Source organism: Trachypithecus francoisi, unplaced genomic scaffold (genome assembly GCF_009764315.1).
Source record: "Trachypithecus francoisi isolate TF-2019V2 unplaced genomic scaffold, Tfra_2.0 Lachesis_group8, whole genome shotgun sequence".
In the NCBI taxonomy this organism is placed as follows: Eukaryota; Metazoa; Chordata; class Mammalia; order Primates; family Cercopithecidae; genus Trachypithecus; species Trachypithecus francoisi.
In genome coordinates, this window is record NW_022681473.1 from 2417237 (window position 1) to 2443976 (window position 26740).

Below are 26740 nucleotides of genomic sequence, written 5' to 3' on the forward strand. Positions count from 1 at the left end.
ATTTCTCCTTCATTTCTGACGAATATAACTTTGCTAAATACAGTATTCCTAGCTGGCAGGTTTTGGTTTTGTTTTTTCTTTCAGCACTCTCCATACATAATCCCATCATCCTGACCTGTAAAGTTTCTGCTGAGAAATCTGTTAGTCTGCAGGTTGTTCCCTTGTAAGTGTCTACAACCTCTTTTATCGCTGGTTTTATGATTCTGTTTGTCTTTGGTTGGGCAATTTGACTATAATATGCTGTGGAAAAGACCTTTCTGAATTGTATCTATTTAGGGTTCTGAGATTCCTATATTTGGATCTAAATCTCATGGGAGATTGGGAAGTGTTCAGGTATTATTTCATTAAATAGATTTTATAATCTTTTAGTTTGCTCTTCACCTTCTGGGACACTGAAAGTGTCACCTTATGGCACCCTGCAAGTCACACAGCCTTTGTTTATGCTTTTCTATTTTTTCTTTATTTTTGTCTGAGTCATTTCAAAAGACTTACCTTCAAGGTGTGAAATTCTTTCTTCTGCTTGGCGTGGTCTGTTACTGAAGCTTTCAAATGTGTTTTTTATTTCATTCAATTAGTTATTCAATTCCAGAATATGTTTGGTTCTTTTTATATCTATCTCTTGGACACATTTCTCATTCATACCCTGAATTGTTTTTTCTGATTTCTTTGTAGTCTTTCAGACCTTCTTTAATATTATATTTAATTGTTCAAGGTTTCATCAATTTCTTTTTCACTGGAATCTGTTGGAGAATTATTGCATTCCTTTGGAGGTGTCATGTTTTCTTGCCTTTTCATGTTTCCCGTGTGATTACATTGGTATCTGCACATCTGGTGTAACAGTAGCTTCTTCCAATTTTTTGATCTGTCTTTCCTAAGACAGTCTTATTCCCAAAGATGTATCTATGGTGTTCTTTGGGCAGGGCACTTTAGTTTTGATTCTGGGTGCCTACAGTAGTGTAATCTCCATGGAATTTTTTTTCAGCTGTAAACAGCACCAGTAGTGTCTTGAGAGTTCCTCTATAGTTTAGGATGCAGTTATTGGTAGAGGCTGTGGTAAAGTCTGGCTGGGGATAGGGACACCAGGTGGGCCAGTCCTCAGGCCCAGTGGCAGCAGTGGCTGGCCCTGAATGCTTATCCTTGGACCTAATGGTGGTATATGCTGGCACTAGTGTTAGCAGGTCCAGGAAGACCAACTTTAGGCCTCCAGGCAGCTTGCTCAGGTGCCAATGACGGCAGAGCTGGGCCACAGGGTGGGTAGGTCTTTGAGCCCTGAGCAGCAGGTATGGCTTAGGCAATGGTGGTAGCCATGGCAGAATAATCTTCTGCCTCCCAAGGTATCCATGCTTGTATTAGGATGGCTGGGATAAGCTGGATGAGCTTGTCCCAAGGCCCACAGGTGGCAAATTCAAGTGAATGCCAGTTGTGGTGGTAATGGTCAGTTGGGTAGTGCAGTCCTCAAGCCCCCAGGAGTGCTCAGGTGCCAACAATACTAGATATGGCAGGGTGATCCCTAGGCCCAGAGATGGTATGCGCTGGCACTGGGAGAAAAGAGGGTGGGACCAGGCCAGGTGGTTCTGTCCTGAGGCCCTCCAGTAATGCAAGAATGTACTGACTGGTAGGCAGGCACAGGATGATCCCTGTATACTCTGCTGAATGCTCATGCAGGGGCAGCAGCAACTCTATTGCAGCCCTACTCCTGGGGAAGTTGGGTGGGATTGCTTTCAGTGGCAGCAGCTATAAACAGGCAGTTGGGCAATGCACGCTTCAGCCCCAGGTGGTGACTATGGGCAGGGTTACCTTTCCTCAGGATGTTTTAAAATACATGGCAGCCTTGCTTCAGAGATGGCAGAGTATTGCCAGTGGCTCATGTTTTGGCCCTGGAGGCAGCAGTCAGGGGTGGCACCCAGCTTTGTGTAGGGGATGTCCATGGGGCTCCAGGGATGAGATACAGGGATGTGGGGCCCACGGCAGATGCAGCCTGGTGGGGGCTGGGCTATCAAAATGGAACTTTCCTGAAGTTGCCTGAGGATTCAGGGGATGTGTGAATTGCCTGAGGATTCAGGGTGATCTCCCTCTCTGGGAGCTGTTCGTTGCCATTGCACAGTCTGTAGGTGGCCTCTTGTTAGTCTCAGGGCATCTATGGGTTAGGGGGTTCTCTGACTAGGATTTCACGCATCTGCTGTGGGAATGTGGACCAGTGAGGGCTCACTTACTTACCCTTTCTGCACATCAAGGAGTCTCTTCATGCTCCCAGCCAGTCCCATAGAAGCCGACTGCCTGACTCCTCTCTTATCCCTTCGTTGGGTTTTTCTTATTACTTCTCAGTTGAATTCCAGCATTCTCTCAGAGGCGATCTATATAAACTGTGATTACCTACTTGCTATTTTTGTTCTTCTTTGTGGAGGAGGTGAGTGCCAGATGCCTCTAGTTAGCCATCTTGAAGCCCCTGCTGATATCCAGATAGGGATTTCATAGCATCTGTATATTGCTATGGGTAATATGATCCTTTTAACATTATTCTTTCAATCCATGAGCATGGGATATCTCAAAAATTTTGTAGCCTCTTAAATTACTGTCATCAGTATTTTATAGCTTTCATTGTGGAAATCTTTCACCTCCTTGGTTAAGCTTTGCTTTGCTTTTTTTTGTTTTTTTGTTTGTTTGTTTTGTTTTTGTTTTGTTGTTTTTTTGTAGCTATTGCAAATGGGATTGCTTTCTTGATTTCTCTTTTGGCTAATTTGCTGTTTCACAGAAATGCTACTGATTTTTTTTGGGAGGGGGGCGGGGGCCAGGCAGGGGGAGTGGAGACAGGGTCTCACTCTGTTGCCCAGGCTGGGGTGCAATGGTGCAATCTCTGCTCACTGCAACTTTCAGCTCCCAGGTTCAAGCGATCCTCCCATCTCAGCCTCCCAAGTAGCTGAACTTCAGGTGCAGGCCACCACACCCAGCTCATTTTTGTACAGATGGGGTTTTGCCATGTTGCCCAGGCCAGTCTCAAACTCCTGGGCCCAAGCAATCCACCCACCTCATCCTTTCAAAGTGCTGAAATTACAAGCATGGACCACCACGTCCACTTCTACTGATTTTTGTTTGTTGATGTTTTTATCCTGCAACTTTATTGAATTTGTTTACCAGTTCTAAAATATTTTGGTGGAATCTTTAGGTTTTTCTATGTATAAGATTGACATCTGCAAAGGACAGTATGACATTCTCTTTTCCAATTTGGATACCCTTTTTCTTTTACTTGCCTAATTGTTCTGGTGAGGACTTTTCTTACTCTGTTGAATAAGAGTGGTGAAAGTGGGCATCCTTGTCTTGTTCTAGTTCTAAGAGAGAAAGTGTTTGGCTTTTCCTCAGGTAGCTGGTGGGTTTGTCATATATGACCTTCATTGAGTTATGTTCCTTCTAGACATTAGGTGTTGAGTTTTTTTTTTTTAAATCATGAAGAGATGTTGAATTTCATCACATGCTTTTTCTGCATCTATTCAGATGATCGTGTATTTTTTGTCCTTCCTTCTGTTAATGTGATATATCACATTTATTGATTTGTATATGTTGAACCATCCTTGAATCCCTGGGATAAATCCCACTTGATAATGGTGTATTATCTTTTCGATGTGCAATTGGATTCAGATTGCTAGTTTGTGTGTCTGTGTGGGGGCTTTTTTTTTTTTTTTTTTTTGAGGATTCGGCAATCTATGCTCATCGGGGAGATTGGCCTGTAGTTTTCTTTTTTGCTGCTGTTGTGTCCTTATCTGGTTTTGGTATCAAGATATTGCTTGCCTCACAGAATAAGTTAGGGAGAATCCCTTTCTCTTCAATCTTTTGGAATCGTCTGAGAAGAATTCATGTTAGTTCTTTAAAAGTTTGGTAGAATTCAGTAGTAAACCCATGTAGTCCTGAGGTTTTCTTTACTGGGAGACTTTATTACTGATTCAATCTCATTCCTTGTTATTGCTCTGTTCAGACTTTTCTTCCTGGTTCAGTCTTGGGAGGTTATATATGTCCAGGAATTTAACTGTTTCCTCTAGGTTTTCTAATTGTTGACATATACTTGTTCATAATAGTCTCTAATAATCTTTTGTATTTCTGTGGTGTCCATTGTAAGTCTCCTTTTTCATTTCTGATTTTATTTGGGTCTTCTTGGTTAGTCTAGCTAATGGTTTATTGATTTTCTGTTTTCAAAAAATCAACTTTTTGGCTGGATTTGTTGGCTCACACCTGTAAACTCAGCACTTTGGAAGGCCAAGGCAGGCCGATTGCTTGAGTTCAGGAGTTTGAGACCAGCCTGAGCAACATGGCAAACCCCCTTCTCTACCAAAAAAAAAAAAAAAAAAAAAATTAGCCAGGTGTGGTGCACATCTACTCAGAAGCTGAGGTAGGAGGATTGCCTGAGCCCAGGAAGCGGAGGTTACAGCAAGTCAAGATCACACCACTGCGGTCTAGCCTGGATGACAGAGCAAGACCCTGTCTCGGGGTTGCAGGGGTGGGGGGAATCTCATTTCATTGATCTTTTGTCTTTTTTATTTTTTATCTCTATTTCATTTAGATCTGCTCTGATCTTTACTATTTATTTCCTTCTAATTTTAGGTTTGATTTGTTCTTGTGTTTCTAGTTCCTTGAGATGCATTTATTAAGTTGTTTAAAATATTTCTACCTTATTGATGTGGGTGTTTATTGAAATAAATGTCCCTCATAGCACTTCTTTTGTTGTACCCTATACATTTTTGTATGCTGTGTTTCTATTTTCATTTGTTTCAAAGAATTTTTAAATTTTTCAAATCAGGCTGGACGTGGTGGGTCACACCTGTAATCCCAGCACTTTGGGAGGCCCAGGCGGGCAGATCATGAGGTCAGGAGATCGAGACCATCCTGGTTAACACAGTGAAACCCCGTCTCTACTAAAAGTACAAAAAAATAGCCAGGCATGGTGGCAGGTGCCTTTAGTCCCAGCTACTCGGGAGGCTGAGGTAGGAGAATGGCGTGGACGCGGAGCTTGTGGTGAGCCGAAATCACGCCACTGCACTCCAGCCTGGGTGACAGAGCAAGACTCCGTTTCATAACAAAACAAAACAAAATTAAATCAGTTTCTTCATTGACACAATGGTCATTCAGGAACATGTAGTTTGATTTCCATGTATCCGTCCAATTTCAGAAGTTCCTCTTGTTATTGATTTCCAGTTTTATTCCATTGTGGTCTGAGAAGATACTTGATAAGATTTTGATTTTTAAAAATGTATTGAGTCTTGTTTTGTGTCCTAACATATGGTATATCCTGGAGAATGTGCTATGTGCTAATGAAGAATGTGTATTCTGCATCTGGGGATGAAATGTGTAAATTTGTTAGGTCCATTTGATCTATGCAGTTTAAATCCAATATTCCTTTGTTGATATTTTTACATCCAAATGATCTCTCCAGTGCTGATTATGGAACGTTGCCATCCCTAACTATTATTGTATTGGGGTCTATCTCTTTAGCACTAATAATATTTGTTTAGTATACCTGGGTACTCCAGTGTCGTTGGTTTCAAATATAATTGTTATATCTTCTTGCTGAATTGATCCTTTTATAATATATAATGACCTCCTTTGTCTCTTTTTTCTTTTTCTTTTTTTTGGACTTAATATTTTTTTGCCTATCTACTCCTGCATGCTTTTGGTGTCTGTGTGGAATATCTTTTTCTATCCATTCCCTTGCAGTCTATGGGTGTCTTTACAGGTGAAGTCAGTATCTTGTAGGCAGCATGTAAATGGTTTTTTTTTTTTTTTTAATTCATTTAGCCAGTATCTATTTTTCACTTGGGAAATTTAAATTACTTACATTCAAGATTGTTATCAATAGGTGAGGACTTACTCCTGTCCTTTTATTGTTTTCTGATTGATTTGTATACTTTTGTTTCCTCTCATTGTTTTTCTTTGCAATTTTATGATTCTCTGTAGTGATAATCCTTTATTCCTTTTCCTTTCTCATTTGTGTATCTGCTCGACTAGTAAGTTTTATGCTTTTGTATTTTCATGATGGTAGATATCATCCTCCTACTTCCAGATGTAGTACTCCCTTAAGCATTTCTTGTGGGGCTGATTTAGTAGTAATGAATTCCCTCAGTTTTTGCTTGTCTGAGGGAAGCAAAATTTCTTCCCTCATTCTGCTTCATTTCTGAAGGATAGCTTTGCTGGGTATAGTATTTGTGACTAGCAATTTTGTGAGCTTTTTCCCACCTTTCAGCACTTTGAATACAGCATCCAATTCCTTCCTGGCCTAGAAGGTTTCTGCTGAAAAATCTGTTCGTCTGCTGTTGATTCCCTTATATGTGACTTCATGCTTCTCTCTTGGTGTTTTTTTAAATTCTCTCTTTGATTTTTGACAGTTTGATGAAAATGTGCCTCAGAGAGGCCCTTTTAGGGTAAAATCTATTTAGGGATTTGTCAGCTTCCTTTATCTGTTAGTCTCTTTCTCTCCCAAAACTTTGGCAGTTTTCAGGTATTATCTTCTTAAATAGATTTTCTGGTCCGTATCCCAACACTTCTTCTGGAGCTCCCAAAATGTGAAATACTGTTAGCTTAATAGTGTCTCATATGTCACACAGGCGTTCTTCATTCCTTTTTATTGTTATTTTTTAAATCTGTCTGGTTTATTTCAAAACACCTGTCTTCAAATTTAGAAATTATTTCTTCTGCTTGATTTAGCCTGCTTTTGAAGTTTTCAATTGTATTTTTTATTTCATTCATTTAATTTATCACTTCCAGGACTTTTGTTTGGTTCTTTTTTATGATATCTAACTCTGCTGGATTTCCCATTTAGATCATGAATTGTTTTCCTGATATCTTTGTATTGTCTATTTGTGTTATCTTTTATCTCACTGGGTTTCCTTAAGACTTCCTTTCCTTTGGTGTCTATTATTGGAGAATTATTGTGTTCTTTTGGCAAGTCATGTTTTCTTGTTTTTTTATTTCCCCAAGTTTTTTGTGTCCCCAAGTTGATATCTGCACATCTGGAGTAACAGAGACTTCCAATTTTATGCAGTAGCCTTAGTAAGGACTTTTCCTGTACACGTGTCTGTAGTATCATTTGGGTAGGGTGCTTTGGCTTTGGTTCTGGTTCGGTGCAGAAGTGTGGTGTCTCTACAATTAATTAGACTATAATCAGCATCAGTGGTATCTGCAAGTTCATCAGTGGCTTAGGCTGCTTAGTGCTTAGGATGTCTGTGAAGGCAAAAAGGCTCCTTAGAGGTACTTACTCCTCTATTTTTGCTGATGTTGCTAACTACCTTCAAACTTTTTGACAACGCATTTTAAGCCTCTTCTCTCTGACTCTGTATGCACAGTTTTGCAGTGCTGGGCAGGGGACTAGAATGCTATTGGAATTTGGTTCACTTTGCTACTCATAGACAATTTAAAGGTATTCTTTCTCCTAATACTGCTAACAGCATGGGTCATATGGTTTTATTTGCACTAACTGATTTTATGCTTTTGGGGAAGATAAGTGAGATGATTTATAGTCAGAGGGGATGGGGAGCAGCATGCTATTTTTCTCCAAGCCTGGCTGAAAGTCTTTTTTAAATTATCCTTTTTTCTTAGTGCTCCTATCTAATCTATCAATGTGTCTTATCAACTCTCTGGATTTGCCCATACTAGTCTCTCCAGCTATCTCCCTGGTTAGGGACCACCACCATTTCTCTGCCTACATTGTTGTCCTTACCTCATTACTGGTCTCTCACTTTCCACTTTTGCTTCCTCTACTCCATTCTTCACATAACAGCTCAAGGGGGTTCTTTAAATGTAAAGTGGATCTTGCTGCTTCCCTGCTCGAATGTTCCAACAGCTTCCTGTCACACTGTCTTATGTCAGTCTCACAGCACACACAGCTTAATTCAGGAATCCTTGTGCTGGTCACTTATTGAGAAAGAGCTTCATGGTGGGCAGCTGGGAAGCTGCACAGAACACTCCTCAGAGTTCTACAAGCGGCTGAGAGAGCTGGGGTATTTATCTGTCACTAGTGAGTGCTGCCCCGGTGGTGGCTCACTTTCCATTCCTTTTGGCCTGCTCTGTGTGCAGCTAAGCAAGTCCCTGAAGTCAGAGGTAGTGCTTATGAAAGTATCTGGTGGGCTTGCATTAAGAAGCCGTCAGTGTGGAGAACGTGAATGCTAAGGGCATATGAGTGTGTCCTTGAGAACGTGGATATTGTGTTCTTTTCCTCCGTGTCTCCAGTGCCTGCCATATAGCAGGTCCTCCAAGATTTGCTGATCTGCCTGCCCCACCTGGGGTCTCTGTCTCTCCCATAGCTAGCTGACATTAGCCATGTGGCCCTCTGTTCCCTGTAATAGGCCATTTCCTAAGTAAGCATCATCCTCATTTCTATACATTTTCTCTGATTACTGGAAATTCCTCAAGTGTTGACCATTTTGATTCCTGGGCCCCTTAAGAGTCCATTAGCATTGGAATGGAGCCCACAGGACCATACCAGACAGATGCCACCACATCTTTTCTTGAAGTAGTGTTCAGGCTGAGGGGGTCATATCCGAGAGGTCCCCCTGGGGCCGCTTGCTCTCCTCCTACTCACAGCCCTCCTGCAGCCAGCAGCAGTGGGGGAGCCAAGCTGAGTTGATTACTTTTGACATCAGTTGTTAACATAATTTTGATGTTGAGCCTCCCCCCAGTTCTGGGGTGGCTCTGACTGTGTTCAGGCTCCAACTTGAGAAGCTATAGGGAGCCTCTCGGCCCCAGATCTGGCCTGGCTGGGAGGTGGCCTGGGAAGGGACCTGTGTTTCTCAAGCCCGCGCCCTCGGGGCCTGGGGGTGGGGCCCCAGCAGATGTCTGGATTTGGTAGCCAGGGCCTGGAGCCGGATGCTAAGAATGAGGCCTGCAACTCATTTCCCCATTAAACATTCTGAGAACATCTGCACCGGTTTCCAAGGCTTCTCCCTCACTAATTGCTTTGATTATTGTGTGAAGTTAAGAACTGGCACATTTCCGTGATGTTGTGATGAAGGTGAAAAGATCGCTCTTAATTAGATTAAAAACATTTTTTTCTTCCTGTGTAATTTTGCCTTGAAAATCAAGGCCACTTTTTTGTTTTCTTCATCCAAAGACCTCCAGAAACTTTCCTCCCCACCTCTCCAGAGGTTTCTGGGGAATGTCCTGTGAGCTCAACTCTTGGAGAAGATAGTGCTTAACCCAGATTCCATTGTATATTAAAGTTTCCTAGGGCTGCTCTTGCTGCCTGGAACCTTCCCCTGAAAATGTGTCTTGGGAGACCTAGACAGTGACTTCCTGCAGCATGGAGACCCGGGTGGGTCGATTTTAGTTGTGTGGGTGGCTGTGTTCTCTTTCCGTTTCCTGGGCTCACTCACGCTCAGGGTTGACCCTGTCCTGGCTCTGTCACTGCCTGTCTTCCTCAGCGCCCCCGCTACTCAGACCCCACCCTTGGGCCTGCAGAGCCATTTCCGTTCACTCTGAGATTTGTGTATGCTGAGGCTTGCTATACTCATTCTAAGGAGAAGTGTTTGGGGTGTGGGGGTGGTCCTCAGTATCCTAAAGTTGTTTAGAAAGCCCAGCATCCTCCCTGGGATTTCTCAGGATCCCGGAAGTCATCTTTGACTGTGTCACATCGCTGTCATGCTTGAGGCAAAACTATTCTGCACACCTTTGATCCAATGTGAGATCCAACGTGTTCCATAATTTGTATCAAACATCCTCATACAGCAGGGTGTGGAGAGAGGCTCACTGAAGGTTTGCGGAGATGAGGACTTGCCTCACAGCAGTAGAAAGCCTATGTCCCACCTTAGGAAGTCTCTTTTCCAAGAGTTCCCTGTGCTGTTGCAGGGTTAGGGCCAGGGCCTTGGCCTCAGACCAGCTTCTTTCCCACAAGCCTTCTCCCTGCCCTCTGCCCTGAAAACTAGTGGGGGCAGTGCAGAGCAATTTAGCTATTTTGTAACCTTGACTGCCCCCAGGCCCATGTCCTTAGGCTCACACCTCACCCCCAAGTTTGTCATGCACATTCCTGAAGACTCTTGGTAACAAATGATGGAACCCCAACTCAAACAAGCTTAAGCACAAAAGGGACATTTTTTGGCTCACACAGCTGGACACAGCTGTTTCAGACACAGCTGGACCCCAGAGCTGAGATGATCTTGCTCACTTGCTCTCACTCTCCCCCTCTTGCACTCCCCTTCTCCCTCCCCGTTCCCTCTTTTGTTCTCCCTTTCCCTTGCTCTCTATCCATTGGCCCCATGGGATGGCTGTATCCTTAGGCAGCTACTTTCTAAAAGGGGCAAAATGGCCACCAGCTTGCATTCAACAGCTCAGGAAGCCCAGCAGAACGAGGTCATCTCTTTCCCCAGGATTCCTGCCAGAATCTAAGGCCAGGTTCTTATTGACCTCAGCTGGGGTACAAGCCATCCTTGGACCTGCAACTGTACCTCCAATGGCTGAGGCAAGGTCCACAAGGACCCCTTTGGGGATGGCCAGAGGGTACCTCAACACTGCACACTAGGAGTGGGAAAAGAGGAGCCCCCTAAGGAAGATTTGAGAAGCTGTTCCCAGAAGCCAGGCCTGGCTGCTGGGCAGGCAAAAACAACAGGTGTCCACTCAAGCAAGGTATTTTCCTAAGCGGAACTGGGTGCCAGCTGTGAATATACATTTTCACTCCATTCCTCGCCTTGTTCCTGGCAGCTGTTGTGGGAATGGCTTTTACACTTTCCATCCATGTCCCCTACTTCTCGCCTCTGAGTGGAGACACAGGTGGTGGCGGGGCCACTCTGGCTCGGGGTCTATGAGCCGGGCATGGGCAGCTGGCACAGGCTGTGGGGCTGCGGCTCAGCAATGTCACGCAGGGCCTGGCTGCAGCTGTCCGGATGCCCCCGGGGAGGGCTTCTCCTTCACAGTGCAGGATCTGCAGGGCTTTGGTGAATCCACTGAAAGGGGGAGATTTCTTGAGGGGGCCAGGGAGGGGGCTTCTACTTGCGAAGGATAGGGAGAGCTTCTGTTTATCCCTGTGAAGTAGGCTGGCTCAGGGAACTCGCCTGTGCCAAATCCTGGAGAGACATGGGTGAGGCAGAAGGCAACGTTCCCGTGTCGAGCGCCAGGCACACATAAGCCCTGCAGCCGTACAGGGGAGGGGGCAATCTCCAGAGCCCTGGAAAGCTTGTGGAAGAGGGCTTGGGTTACACCTGGGAGATTAGGCAGGATTTTAATCAATCAGGAGGGGAAGGGCAGGGGATGAGTGGCTGGGTGAAGTTACCAGGAAGGGCCCAGACACTGGCGAGAGTGTCTTGAGGGCAGAGGGCAGCAGGGATGGGCTGGAGCTTTGAGCTTTGTCATAGGCTGGACTTGGAGCTTGAATGCTGACCTAATCTGGGCAGGGAGGGGTCTGGGGCTCGATGAGAAGGCAGAGGAAGTGAGACCAGAATTTCTTGGGAACAGAGAGCCTCAAAGAGCTTCATGATAGGAGAGCTCTGTGTTGCCTCATGGGCAGCTCCAGGCCAGGTGGAGGGACATATTCTGGCAACTCTAGGATAAGATGTGTAGGGTCGTGGGCCAGAGAGCGAGGCACAGATACAGGAGACTTCCACAAATTATTGTTTCTTGACTTGGAAAAGTATCATCCAAAATAGAAAACACGGACACAATAAGGAAGGAAATGAAAATCACCCAAAGTCCCTTCATCCAAAGATAAAGTTAACATTTGGATCTGTTTCCTTCTAGTCTTTTTTCTGTGCCTGTATTTAAAAAAAATAAAATTCAAATCCTTCTATCAAGCAGGACCACTGACTAGAAAGGAAGATGCTGTGCTGAGTTTGATTCCTGTTCTCCTGAGAGGGTGAGACTTGGCAGCCAGCGTCCCCAGCTGGGGTAGTCGCCACGCCCGAGGCTGCCTTTGCCATCCCAGACCTCCCATTTTCCTAGAAAACAAAATTGTTTTGTTCTGCCCTGAAAATTTAGGCCCAGATCCTGGCCTTGACAAAGCAAAGGCAGCCAAAGAATTAAAGCATCAAAAACCAGGACTGTCTTAGGAAAGTGTGACTTCATTGCCACCAGGATGCTGTGCTCTTTGTCCCCAGGGCCAGCCACTCCAGGCAGTTCAGCAAAGGGCACCTGGCATTGCTCCGGTACCTCCTGCAGAGACTGGTTGTCCAGATGAACTGCCCTTTCAAGTACACCATGGGCTAAACCTTCTCTGCAGCTGTGAGTTCAGGCTGTGAAATACCCACTTCAGAGGTGGGGGTGACAAGCAAAACCTGTTAGGGCACAGCACTTGCCCTCAAGCCCTGGCCTGAAAGAGGCAGCACCAGTGTGTCTGGAAAGAGCTGAATCCCCACCAACCCACCCCCAGCTCCCCTCCATGCTCTCCTAGATGCCTGACCTAACTACAACCACAGGTAAAAACAGGCAAGAAGTGGCAGCTCTGGTCACTGCCTCCCTGTGGTGGAGAAAGCACGCCCCACAGTCTCCAACACACAAGCCAACAGACAATAACCTCTCCTCTTGAACTGGAAAAACAAACCTGTGGAGTCTTTCTCTGTCCCTTGCTATAGGGGCCCCATATGCCTTTCCCAGGATTAAACCAAAAAGCACACATTCCTCTCTGGCAGGTGCAGGTCCCACCCACTCTGGGCAGCCAACTGATGTGCACATTTTAATTCCCTAAAACACCAGGGCAGAACCTTTCTCAGGGGTCAGGTGGCTCACCCTTGGCCCTCAGGCTTTGGAGATGGCACTTGTCATCATGGGTGTTTGGAAAGCAATTCCACATTCTAGCCTCTGCTCCATTGTTCCTTCTATACACAAGTGATGCAAACATCGAAATGGTTTTTTTTTTTTCTTCTTTCCTTAAAAAAAAAATTGAATCCTGGATGACGTTTTAGCTCTGTCACTTGACAACTGCTTTATATAACCCAGGGTACTTGAATCTCAGCCCCAAATCTCTAAAATGGGGGCAGTAGCATGCTTCTGCCAGGTCCCAGACCTGTGGGTCTCTGAATGTGCACACATTCTTCAAGCCTTACGGGTCCTTCCCTGGTCTCTCTAAGGATGTCATGGGCACAGAGCCCTTTCACTCTGAGCCCTTCTCCTGGCTGTGACTAAGTAATGTCTGTGTGGTTTCCTGCTGGAAGTCTGCCACTCGCCCCCACGGGCCATGAGCTCCTGAGTTTATTTACATTTCCCTGATTGCTAGTCAGGCGCAACACCTTTCCACATGCTCATCAGCCTTTTGGATTCCTCTTTTGTGATGTGCTACTTTGTCTATTGCCCATTTTCTATTAAGTCATTTATATTTTTCCTATTGATTTGTAGGAGTCCTTTGTATTTTGTGGGCACTGTCTTTTCATTCTTTAAGATGTATTTTGATGATTGGGTCTTAACTCTAATGTCAAATTAATCAGTCATCTCTCTTACGGTTATTGCTTCTTTTAAAAAAAGAAAACCATCCTAATACTGATGTCATGAAGATATTCTTCTATATTCAGTCATGTGACCATTATAGTTTTGCTTTCCATAATTAGGTCTTCAATCCCCTGGAATAACAAGAATGAATTTTTGGTATATGATGTGAGGTAATTAAGGATCCAACTTAATGTTTTTCGAGTGTGGGTATCCAGCTGCTCCTGAACATTTGATTGAAAAGTCCATCCTCTTCCCAGGATGTGAAGGCCACCTCTGATACACAGCAAGCTTCCATATTGTGTGGGCTATTTCCCAATGCTCAATCCTGTCCCATTGGCCTATTTGTCTCTCTGTGTGTCAATACCACATTGCCCTAATGATCACTGCCTTGGAAAAAGTACTGATGTTTGGTACAGCAAGTTCTCCCACCTTGTTCTTTAAGAATATTGCCAATTCTTGGCTTTTTGCACTTCCAAATCGCTGTTAGAATCAGCTTGCCAAAGTTCTCACACAGAAGCCTTGAGATTTTTATTAAGATTTGGAGAGATTTATTAAGATTTAGAGATAATCTTTTCAGTATTAAGTCTTCTAGTCATTGGAATGAAGGCATATTTCTCCATTTATATCTTCTTCATTGTCTCTTATTAAAGTTTTACAATTTTCTCCATAGAGTTCTTGCATATCCTTAGATAATTAATACTTTTGTGCTATTGTATACGGGTTCTGTTTTCACTTGTTATCTCACATTTTGTATTTGCAGAAGAGAAATAAAAATAGTACCAAGTCCCCACATCCCTTTCATCAGCTTCCCGTTAGCATCTTACATAACCATGGTACATTGACCAAAACTAAGAAATTAAAATTGGTACACTATTAAGCTAGGGTTGTTAATTTATTTGTATTTGCCCAGTTTAACTAGTAATGTCCTTTTTCTGTTCCAGGATCCCATCTAGGATCTATCATTACATTTATTGAGAATGTCTCTTTAGTCATCTCTGATCGATGATGGGCTTCTCAGTCTTGTTCTTCATTAACTTGACACTTTTGAAGAATACCAGTCAGGTGTCAGTGTCCCTCAGTTTGGGTTTGTCTGGTGTTTTCTCAGGACTAGACCAGGGTTATAGGTTTAGGGGAAGAATGCCAATGAAGTGAGATGTTTTCCTCATTGTGGAACATGACATCAACATGGTTTATCACTGGTAATATTAACGTTGAGCCAGTCATTTAAAGTGGTGTCGGCCAGGCTCCTTCACTGTAAGTGAATTGCTGTTTTTCCCTTTCCATAGTTTAGTCTTTAGAAGCGAGTCACTAAGTATAGCCCACACTCAAGGTGGGGAGAGGAGGAGTTCAACTCTACGTCCTGCAGGAGAGTATAAAAAAAAAAAAATCTGAAAATGTGTGTTAAAACTACCACAGCAATGAATATATTTCAAGGAAGAAACTTTGAAGTTTCTGAGTTTCACCAACTAATTTCAGCATTCATTTGTGGATCATTTTCCTGCAGCAAATATTACTGTGATGTACTTCTATTTTCCTCATTCCTTCTACATTTTTTATTTGGAATTCCTTTGTAAGAAAGAGTCGTCCCTCTCCTCCAATTATTTATTTAATTTTATCAGTGTGGATTCGGGAGTATTTATTTTTTGAGTTATAGTCCAATATTATTTATTTTGTTGCTCAAATTGTTCTAGCTGTGGCCATTGGTGGGTTCATGTGTCCTTTTGATGTGTCCCCCATCCTTTTCATTTATTTTTAAGCATTTCCTTCTTTTCTAGCACTTGACAATACTTCAGGCTCATCTTTTATTTTCCCTCCCCTAGCCCTAGAATCATCCATCCATCGAGAGAGCCCAGGCTCCTTTTATTGGAGAATGAATAAAACACCTGGATCTAGGCACGGGGTATGCTCGTGGCTACTAGGGTATCACTGATTCTATCTCCTCTCAGTGGACAGAGCTAGGAAATATATGTATGTATGTAACCTTAGTACACATACATCTTTACATATCTGTATCTATATAAAGCTAACCATGAGTTCATACTGACATTTCTGACCAGAGTTCATCCTTGCCCCCTCCCCCAAAACTTATTTATAGCTTTTTCTGTGACAGCGAGAAACCTGGCTCCCATTACCTACAGTTCATTTACTTATTTGTGTGACCCTATTGTACACGTAGTACCCTATGTGAAGCAAATTTACCTACTAGATTAGAGTGTTTATGCGACTTTTGCTTTAACCATAGAGTGTCCAGTCAAAACAGTGTTTTTGAAAGCAACGTATGCCAGCTTCTCCTCCTCCTTTCCTTTCACTGCTATGTCATTTGTTTGTAACACACATAGAATTCGCTTATCACAGTCTGCTTTCCATTGTAGGGTCCTCCAACATCCGGGTTAATTTTTAAAATTTGCATACAGTAAAATCCACTCTTTGAGATTCAGTTCTGTGGGCTTTGACAAATGCCTGGAGTCACGTATCCACAATCCAGTATCATTCAGAGAAGTTCCACACTCCTAAAAATACCCTGGGGTGAGTCTTTTGAAGTCAAGTACTTCTCCCCTAACCTCTGGCAGCTATTGATCTGTTTTATGTCCCTGTAGTTTTGTTTTTTCTAGAATGTCCTATAAATGGGATTCTATAATATGTATTCTTTTGCATCTGGCTTCTTTCACTGCTTAGCAAAATGCATTTGAGATTCATCCATGTTGTTGCATAAATCATTAGTTCATTTCTTTTTATTGCTGGGTGGTATTCCATTGCACGAATATATACCACATTTTGCTTATCCATTCACCTGTTGAAGGACATCTTCATTGTTTCACAGTATTTGGTAATTATGAGCAAAGTTACTATACACATTTATGTACAAGTTTTTGTGAACATAAAAATTCAGTTCACTTGGGTGGGAAAGGAACAGATAGGTCACATGGTATGTGTATGTTTAACTTTATAAGAAATTGTTAAACTATTTCCTAAAGTCACTGTGCCATTTTGCATTCCCACCAGCAACATATGAGAGTTCTACATGTTCCACATCCTCAAGAGTGGTTGGTATTGTCAGGTTTTGAAATTTTTTTTTAATTTATGGAATTTCATTGTGATTCTAATTTGCATTTCCATATTTATGTTAATTACGTATCTTTTCATGTGCTTATTTATAATCCATTTTTTAAATTGGATTGTTCACTTTATTGTCAAGTTGTAAGCATTCTTTATAGATTCTGAGTGCAAGTCCTTGACCCGATAGGTGATGTGCAAATATTCTTTCCAAGTCTGTGCTGTCTTTTCATTCCATTAGCAGTGTCTGTTGCATAGCAAAAGCTTTTAATTTTGATAAAGTCCAATTTGTTGATTCTTTTTCTCTTACGAGTTAAACTTTTGGTTTCGTATTTCAGAATTCACTGCCAAATCCAAGGTCCTGGAGATTTTCTCTTTATGTTTTCTTCAAGACATTTTGTGGTTTTATGTTTTATTTTTTAGTAAGGTTATATGTAGTACCCTTTAAATTTTCATTTTCTAATTGTTGATCATCTGTCACATCAGGCATAAATACTAAATGCATTAAAACTTTTACATACATACATATGTATACATACAACACATTCGAACAGTTAAATTAGGAATAAATGTAAGAGAGAATTGTATTACTCTGATGTGGGAAAACCTTCCTTTTTTATAAAGCAAAAGATGTATCACTTTAAAAACATAAAACATTTTCTAGGATAAAAGCAACATAATTCAGGTGAAAAAACAGACTGGGGAAGATATTTGTGCCTCATATAACAAGGAGTTAATGTCTATAATATATAGAAAATTCCTACAAAGTGATAAGCAAAAGTGAGCAAAGGATATGAACAGGCAATTCTGCAAGAGGAAACCCAAATAGATGCCAAGCCCATAAAAGGTATTCAACACAAATGGAAATAATAGCAATGCCTCAGTTTTCATCCATGCTTGGTAGTCCCTGCAAAAGGTGCTGACAACCTTCATTTGGGCTTCATTCAACAGTTCATTCAGGCATGGATGTGGGAAAGCTGAGGGAGCCTGAATTGCTACAACTTCTTGGGAAAGCAATCCAGCAACATTTATTAAAATTACTAAGGACACACTCTCTCACCCTGCTCCGATATGTCAACTTTTAAGAATAAAGATGGATATGGTATCATAGTCTGAATAATTAAGCAGCTTAAAACTATAAGAGCCTGAATGTCCATGACATACAGAATGGTTAGCTGTGGCCAATCCAAACTGTGGACTATTATGCAACTACTAAAATCATTAAATCCATGCCTGTATACCTAGAGAAAAATGAAATGAGCTTATGTTACAGAGTGACAAGAACAGCGTCGTCCTATGTGTATAAAAGCAACTCCCACCTGGCATCTGCTGCTCGGATGAGCAGAGAGGGTGGGGGCTAGGGATATAGTTGGCAGTTAACACTGATGACCTTGGGGGAAGAAAGCCATTGTGAATATTCGATTTATTCCACTTCCTACAGATGAGTACTTAATCCTTTTGCAATAAAATATTTAAATGAAGACAAATATAATCCAAGAGCAAATACTGATAGTGTGAACAGAGTGGGGAGTGATAAGGATCAGTATCCTGAGCTCCTGTGTCAAAGCTGCAGAGGTGGGCCCAGGAATCAGAATGTGAAGCCAGCTGTTGGAGGGACTCCTGTGCCTCACTAGGGGTGCAACTGGTTGATGTGGCATCGTGTTTTGAGAAAGGAATTCTGTGGCTGCCCCCACCTCCCAGGTTTGCCATTCCTCATGGGTCAGAGGTCCTATCACCCCATCTTTCCTGACCCACTGCTCTGTCAGTGTATGAGTGTGACAATGTGTGGTTGTGGGAGCTGTTGTCCCTTACCAGGCCTGTGCCTGTCACCTCTGTTTTATTCTTGACCCAAGTGTCAGTTATGAACATGGGAAGAGGCCCAGAACCTGAGGCAGGGAGAGTCTTTAGACACCTGAGCACAGCCCCAGGCACGGTTACCACTCTGAAGAGGATTCACTGGCCTTTACTTTCTTCAGACACTGAAGTGTCAGGCACTTTGGGGCCATCTTAAACACCCACCCACCCCAGCACCCCACTATAAAACTGATTGTCAGGGCTGGAGCTTCCAGGCACAAACTCCACTCCTCACCTGGCCCTGGGAGCTCACAGGCCTGGCTCCACAGGACTGGCAGGATGGGTGGGAGGCCTAACCTGCTGTCCCCACACTTTCTCCTCAGTGAGGAAGAGCCCAACACTGCTGGAAGTGAGCACGCCCCACTTCATGAGAACCAACAGCTTCGCTGAGGACCTGGACCTGGAAGGGGAGACTCTGCTGACACCCATCACCCACATCTCACAGTGAGTGCCTATATGTGTGTGAAGGGCTGGGCTGAAGGGGACTGGGGCTCAAGGACTCAGCCTTGGTGCTGGGGAAGGCTTGCCCTCTGGCCAGAGTGCTATCTACTCGCCTAGTGCCCACCACTCGCCGTCTGCCTGGCCCCAGCACCGAGGCACCAGGCAAGAGGGGAGAGCAAGGGCACTTCCCACTGAGTCTGGGAACATGATCCTGTTGTTTTGACTTATGGAAAACCAGACTGATCATTTTCCACTTGTTTTCATGCTTTGAGAGTCTGAGATTGTTTTTCTCTCCCCGAGCCCCCTCCCCTGCCCCCCAAAAAACAGACGACTTTGTTTTTTAGCATTTCCCCGTGGAACCCTGGCCAAAGCCACGGGGCAGATGCTGGGTGCAGTCTGCCAGTTGCTGCTGCTGTCCTCAGGGGCTCCTTCAGGTGGAGGAAATGGCTGATTTTCCACGCCTTCCAGTTGGCCTTCCCCTGAGGCACAGCTGGCCTGGGATGCAAGCCCATCCTCCCCCGCCGTCACCGCATGGCCAGGCCAATCCCTGGTGCCCGGCCATGGTGTGATTCCCCTGTGACATGTGACTCAGTGCTCCCTGCTGGGGTGCCCAGTGGTGACAGCCATGCAGTGGGGTCAGTGGGGCGCTCAGGTCCATTCTGGCCACAGTTCCATTCTGGCTGCCAACCCACTGGGGATTCCCCTTGATAAATGTCTGTGTCAGGATCTGTGAGTGACACTCACAGCCCTTCTGAGGGCCACTTGCGGGGACTCTCCTTCTCTCTACCGACGTTTTTCTAAAGGGTGTTTTGTTCTTTGGACTCTCTGAGGGTCAGGAGGTTGTCCTGAGCCATGTGTGTCTTTGTCGTAGTGAGGCCCTGGGCCTCCTGCCTTTGCAGTCAGCCAGGTGCAGACCCGGCCTTGCAAATCACTAAGGAAATCGCGACCCATGCTGCTGGGGGGCTGCAGGTGTAACCAGAGAACTGGCAGGGTTGGGTAGACAGAATGAGGCCACCTCCAGGGAAGGAGTGGCTGTCTTAAGGGGTAATTATGATCAGATGGGACCTGCCCACCATCTTTCCAGGACCCCCCAATTCACAGAGAGGTTGGCAGTACCTCATGGTTGGTAGGGTATGAAGAGGCTCCAAGGGAACCAGCAGGTCACTGGAAAGCAGGGGTGACTAGTCATGGACACCCTGAGAATAGGCTCTGAGCTTCTGGGCCCCTCCTGGCTGGGTAAAAAGGCAGGAGAAGCGGTGTGAGCAGGCTGGTAGCCAGATGGGCTGCCCAGGTACAAGTCAGCACCAAAAGACAGAATGATGGTTTATACTGTGGCCAAGGCTTGTACCAAGTCCTGGACATGATGGACCTCCAGAGTGATCAGTGTTAGAGTTTAGTGGCTCATGTTGTGTGCAATACAGGTAGCAATGACTGTATTGCCTCTTGGCTGTCCCCTCAGACAGGGGACTGTCCCTTCTCATCCTTCTGGCTGCTTGTTCCTCCTGTTGGAGCTCTCACTCACCTTGGTTCTCTTGGTCACAGACCGGCTTCCAGACATGCAAAAAGTCATACTGGGAGGAGAGGGCCATCACCCACAGTCCATCTAGCTGGGCAGCCAGGCTTTACCAACTCTTGGGTCTTGCAAGGCCCCTGCAGGTAAAGGTGGTGAGAGACCGGGTACTGTGTGGATCACAGCCAAACCTGCAGCTGCCCAGTAAATCACCACTATGGGGGTGAGGGCTGCCAGTGCTGATATCAGCACACGCCAAGCTCCCTGGAGCCAGAGGTTACCCACCTGCCCCAGGGGTGACCCAAAGCCTGTGTGGCTGTGTCATCTAGGACACTGGGCTGTTTCTTGTTCCATTCCAGGATGACAGGGCCTGAGAGACCTGAACTCCCATCCCCAAGCTCTCCGCCCACTCTGGGTCTGGCACATTATCATTCTGCAAGATCCTGCAGCCTTTTCAGGTTGGCACTCCCATGGCCTCCAGTGATAAGTGGGCCCAGGCAGGTCAGAGACTGCAGTCATCACCCAACCAGGTCCCTACCCTGGAACTTACCAAGGCCTCTCTCAGAGCAGACTGTTCCAAAAGTGACTGCTGGATATGAGCCAGCCTGGGAAGGCAGGAAGGAGCCCAGGCATGGGGCTTGGGTTGAGGGATCTGAAGAGGGGACTGGGAGAGGGAAGAACAAGGAGGTTGCTGCAAAGGGGCCACCTTGAGGCCTTGTGTTCTGGTCAGGGAAAACTCAGGGCTGAGGTGTCAGGGAAGCTGGTTGGAGTCAGGGTACGGTCCCTCCAGAGAGGCCTGCAGGGGAGAGTGGGCATATATAGTGTCAGGGCCTAGGAGCCCAGGCTCCTCCAGGGATACAGGCTGGGTAGAGGCCTCAGTCCACCTGGGGGAGAAGGCTGGCAGCAGTGGGCACCCTGTTTCCTCAGGACCCAAACCGCCTGGTGGCAGGGGTGTGGGGGCCATGCAGGTCTTCTGCCTGCATTGGGGCTGCATTCCTCCACCTCCCATAGAGCCTGCCCAGTGACTGATGCCCATAATTAAACTCAGCTACAGCTGCTCAGGGATGCAGCGAAGCTCCTGTGGGCAGCCTGGCCCCATGGACCCTGAACTGGGAAGAGAGGCACATGCCCTGGTGTGTGCAAGGAACAGGGATGTGTGCTGGGGTCTCACTGGGGGCAGAGTGGGTGGGAGGCAGTTACCAAAAAAATTTCCATTTTTCTTCAGCATTTTACTGATGTTAAATGTATTACCATGCTGGGCCAGTTCCAGAATTCAAATTAAAAACATAAATAAAGACACATTTTGTTTCCATCTCGAGCTCTCCCCGCCCGCAGGGCCCCAGAGAGGTGAGGTCACTGTAGCCTTGATTACGGGAAGGTCCCTGGGGTTGGGCGAAGCTCCTCTTTCCGGGGCCTGTTAGCCAGAGGTGGGGTGGGGGTGAGCAGGCCTGATGCAAGCTAGGGAGCCATGGCAAGATGAAGCATGGGGTACCCAGAAGATAGAGTGGCTTCACTGCACCCCAGCCTATAGGTGGGCCTTACTGCTCAGGCTTAGGACCCTTAACCAGCTCTGGGCGGCCAGGACTCAGCCTCTAACACACCTTTCAGGCAGAAGCTGTCTTCCTAGGTTCAACGGGGCACAAGAGAGTTCCTGCCAGCCTCAAACTCCCTGAACCTGTGTCTCCCACCCAGAACCATACAACAGGGCTTCTGAGGGAAAGGCATGAAGCAGAGACTATAGGCCTGCATGGGCAGTTGGGGAGAACCCCCATGACAGAAGAGGAGCCCTGTACTCCAAGAGCCAGGATGAATTCCTGGGATTCTGACCCACTCATTGTCCTCTGCTCACCAAGGGTCAACTGGCACAACAGTGGGTAGGGACAGTGCCATGCCTGTGTGCATCCCTGTGCCTTGCGTGTGGTGACCTGCCATCTAGAATGCCCTTGTCACTCATCTGCAGCTATCAGATTTCCATTCATCTTTCCAGCGTCTGCTCAGCAACCCCCCAGGATACACTCAGGCTGCACGGCTGTGTCCTCTTTTGGCTCTCAAAGCCCTCAGTACCAGTTCCCCAAGCCTTTCAAATGGTGCCAGGAGGGAGTAGGGTATGTATAGCCCTCTTGGTCTCTTCCTCTCCAGAACCCCCAAGGCCGCAGGCACGGAGAAGTGCTAGGATTGCCGCTCACTCAGCCCTGCCTGAGATGAGGCAAGGACTGCAGACACATTGCGCCAGTGCAGAGACACAGGGCTAGGGGCCTGAAGATCGGCATCTCTGAACTTGGGGGCTGTGTGCAGGTGTGACCTGGGTGAGCTTCTCCCAGCAACCTTGGGAGGCTGAAACCATTTTTGTGAAATCCTCCCTCACACTGCATCCCCAACTGCCAAGCCAGCCAGGACTGGCCTGGAAGTCACACATCTGCCCCATTGGTTGCACATGGATACCTGAGATAGACAGTCCAAGAGGACAGGCCCATAAGCCCTGCAGCCTGTGGCTCTGCCGAGCCCAGTCGTGTGGTTTCTCTGAAGGGCTTCCGTCTCTTCTATTTTGGCATCTAAGACGGGCAAGCCCCAGCTTGAGGTTAACAGATACTGCCCCCAGTCCCACTCTCCAGGGGGACCCTCAGGGAGCACCCTGCCCACTGAGATGGGCATGGGGGAGGACCAGGAGCCCCGAGGCTGGGCAGAGGGGGTGGAAAGAAGGCAGAGGGAAAGCTGCAGAGACCCCCACCAGGTGACTGTGAGCGCCTCCCTGGCAAGCATGTGCTTGCCTGGCCTCTTGCGACATGACAGCTTCGCAAATCCTTGAGCAAAAACAGCCCCGTGTGCGTTAATTAGAATTTCCATGTCTTCAACTTTCTCCTGGACCCTGCAGAATCTCACGCCAAGACGTTCAAGTTGCTCTTTTCCAGCAAGGCCGCTGTGGCCTGGCTTTCATCCACATCACTACTAATGTCTCCTGAATTCTGCATTTGTCAGCAAGGACAGGGCCAGTCTGTGCCGTCTGGAAATAAGGGCAAACGTCACAAGGGTGGCCCCAAATTCGGCTCCATGGACCAGGGGGCTAGCTCTTTTGATGGGACCAGCTTGGCCTGGGACATTCTGGAGACATCCAGGCCCACTGTGACCCACTCCCACAGACCCCAGGGTACCAGGCACTGCAGCTCTGTGAGTGTCTAAGCTCCTCACCATATTTCTCTCCCTGTAAACTTTGGTGGGAAAGGACAGAAAGGCCATTCTGGGACCAGTGTCCAGAAGGATGAGTGAGGGGCTTGTCAAGAACAGATGAGACCATTTTGTCTTTCTAGACCAGTGTCCTGTCTTCTGCAAAGTTTCAGACCACCTCTGTCTGCACGAGGTGCCAAGGAAGCCCTCTGGGGGCCCACCCGGGAGGGCTGTGCAGGGCTGCATGAGTCATAGGATCCCCGTCAGAGCCCCACATAGCCCCAGCCAGGCTCAAACCCGTCTCTGAAATGCACGGGGGGATTAAATGTTCTTCTAATTAAATTAAAACCGAGGCGTAATGGCTCAGTGGGAAAGAGATGGGATTGGGAATCAGATGCCCTCAATCTGGCTCCCAGCCTGCATCAGCCCAGCTGTGGCGGCCCCCCGTGGCCCCCTAACCTTTCCAAACTTCACTTCCTCCATCTGAGCATGTGAGGAAGAAGTGGCTGGCCTTCTAGGGCTGCTGCTATGGGGAGAGGGCCACACTGTCTAGGTGGATGGTCCAGAGGAAAGCAGTGAGGCTTCTCACTTCCTCTGCAAGGGAAGGGCCATGCAAATCACCCTGCCCCAGTGCACTCTGGCCAGGCTCAGCCCTCTCCACTTGTGAACTCCCAGCCACGATGCTGCTCAGGCCCTCAGCCAAGCGGGTAGTGTCGGAGGATGTGACAGAGAGAACATTCACACCACAGAGGTGGCTGGAGGGCAAAGGACTTCACAACTGCACTAATACTGTCATGGAGACACTTCTGGCAGTAGAGGCACATCCCATATAGATCTCTTATGTGCTCTGCCTAGACCTGAAAGGGGAGATTGAACTGCAGAGCATCTGGAGGCTGAAGCACAGAGGTGACCTAGTCAGGAAGTCTGAGAGCCATGTCCCCTTAAGTAACAGAGTGGGATGGGACTGGGCCTAGCAGCCCTGAAGTCCAGGACTAGCCACCTCTCTAATTGGGCTCACCTGGGCTACCCTGGTACAGGGTGGTAGTGTTAAACTTTTAAAGGGTGACACACACACAGATTTAGTACACAGGTCTCAAATGTGCAGCTTGAGGCATCTTCAGTCCCTGAGACCCATGTGTGCAGCACCCAGAGGAAGCAACAGAACCCCCAGAAAGCCTCTCAGACTCCCATTTCCTGTCACTGACCTTGAGATTAACCACAAGGCTAACTTCTAGCAGCAAGGACCAGCCGTGCCCACATTTGAACTTTATGCGGTGGGAATGATGCAACTCATACACCTTTGTGTCCAGTGTCCCTCACTCAATTTGATGACTGGCAGCCTCTCTGTGGGGCTGAAGGGAGCAGTGCTCCCTCGTGCTCCTTGCTGTCTGGTGCTCCATTGTGTGCATGGCCTACATCATTCATCCATTCTACCACCTGTGGCCAGCAGGCAGTTTCTGGCATAGGTTGCTGTTTAAGAATATTCTGTACATGCTTTTGGTGAGCATCAGGTTGCATTTCTGGGGAATATATGCCTATATGTGGAGCTGCAGGGTCCTGGGTGGGCATATGTTTACTCTTAGTGAATACTACCCACCAGTCTCCCGAAGGAGTCATCCCAATTTTCATTCCCACAGGCAGCATTTTGGCTGCTCCACATGCTAATACTTGGCATTTTCCATTTCCTTTTTAGCCATGATGGTGAATGTCTAGCAGCATCAAATGGTGATTTTAATTTGCAGTAACCTGTGGACTAATGAAGTTGAGTCCCTTTCCATATTATCATTTAGTCAGATACATCATTCTGTATAAATTGCCCACATCTTCTGCCTGTTTTATGTTGATTTATGGTTCTATATATTCTGGAGTCATTTGTCAGACAGAGAGAGAGAGACACACACACACACACTCTCTCTCTCTCTCTCTCTCTCTCACACACACACACACACACACACACACACACACACACTGCAAATATCGCCTCCCCCTCTGCAGGCTGCCTTCTTCCTCTCTTGATGGTGTCTTTTGATGAACAGAAGGTCTTAATTTTCATGTGGTCCAGTTAATCAAACATTTCCTCTCTGGATAGGGCTGCTTGTGTCCTATTTAAGAAGCTTTGACTACTCCAAGGTCATAAAGATATTCTGGTTTATTCTAAAGCTTTATTAGCTCACCTTTCCCATGTAGATCTGCACTCCATCTGGGATTGATTTTTGTGTCCAATGTGAGGCCGAGGTCAAGGTCCACTCTTCCCCTACTTGGATATCCAGTCTGGCTCAGCACCCGGCATGGGAAGGCCTGTCCTCTCCCCACTACCCTGCCGTATCAGTGTCTTTACAATCAGCTCCCTGGCTACATGTGGCTCTGTTTCTGGACCCTATTTGGTGCCACTGGTCAGATTCACGTTGTTCTTTGTGGCCAGGGCCATGTTTCATTCTCACTGCAGTTTGCTAACAGGTTTTGACAGCTGGTCCTGCTGGCTCTGACTGCTTCTCCTTCCTCATCACCGGCTTTGCTGTCTTTGTAGGGTTTCTGCCTCACCATACATATGCCAATTGCCATGGAAAGTCTCCTCTAGGTGCAGCAGACTCTAGATGGGCATGGGAGAATGGATATCCTTATAGTATTGGAGCTCCTGAAACATGGCATCGTGTGTCCCTTGTTTATTTAGGTTAACTTTCCTATCTTTTACCCTGCCCTGGAGTTTTCAGTGTGGTGGTCATGAACAGCTTGTCAGATTCATTCTTTGTCAGCTGATGGTTTGGTGTATGTTCACTGAATCCAGGGACCAGGTCTGTCAGGGAGCCCTGGCCAGCTTGGGTCATTTCATCCTGCCCACAGGACACTGGGGCAGTCACCTAATCTCTATGAGCCTCAGTTTCCTCTTGTATACACTGGGGGTATATCTCACAGTATTAATGTAAGGCTTTGAGGAGATGGTGTCAGGCATCCAGCCACATACCTGACTCAGGGAAATGCCTGAAAATATTAGCCAGCATAAAATGTCTCTTTATGATGGGAGATCCTGTGGGGACATTCCTTATTTGGTCTGAGAGCTTTTGAAACTGCCAGGTCATGAGTTACCATGGGATACAAATGGGGCCACAACATATGGCTGTCAGCTGCTGTCCTTAATAAGATGTGCCTAGAGGCCTGTGAGTCCCAAGCTCCAGGACAGTCTGGAGTTAGGTGGAGGGAAGGGAAGTCTAGAGGTCCCCAAGTCACAACCTCAAGTCTCGGAATGGGGTTCAGGAGCTGCTGGGGCTCCAGTGGAGGTACAGGCAGAAACCTAGCACTCACTATTCTGCTCTGGGGAGGGGGCTGGAGGCAGAATCA

The 26740-nt window shown here is 46.3% G+C and overlaps 1 protein-coding gene across 3 annotated transcripts in view; it reads left to right on the forward strand.

The window, feature by feature from the left end:
• KCNQ1 (potassium voltage-gated channel subfamily Q member 1) overlaps positions 1 to 26740 on the forward strand; it is a 401184-nt gene that overhangs the window by 194932 nt on the left and 179512 nt on the right. For 2 of the 3 annotated variants that reach the window (XM_033207530.1, XM_033207529.1), the window contains exon 11: positions 18615 to 18735. In XM_033207530.1, coding sequence (XP_033063421.1) covers positions 18615 to 18735 — 121 coding nt within the window. Of the gene's footprint in view, positions 1 to 18614; positions 18736 to 20601; positions 21414 to 26740 lie in introns of those variants that run through there. The other variant, XM_033207531.1, reaches the window with a different exon arrangement.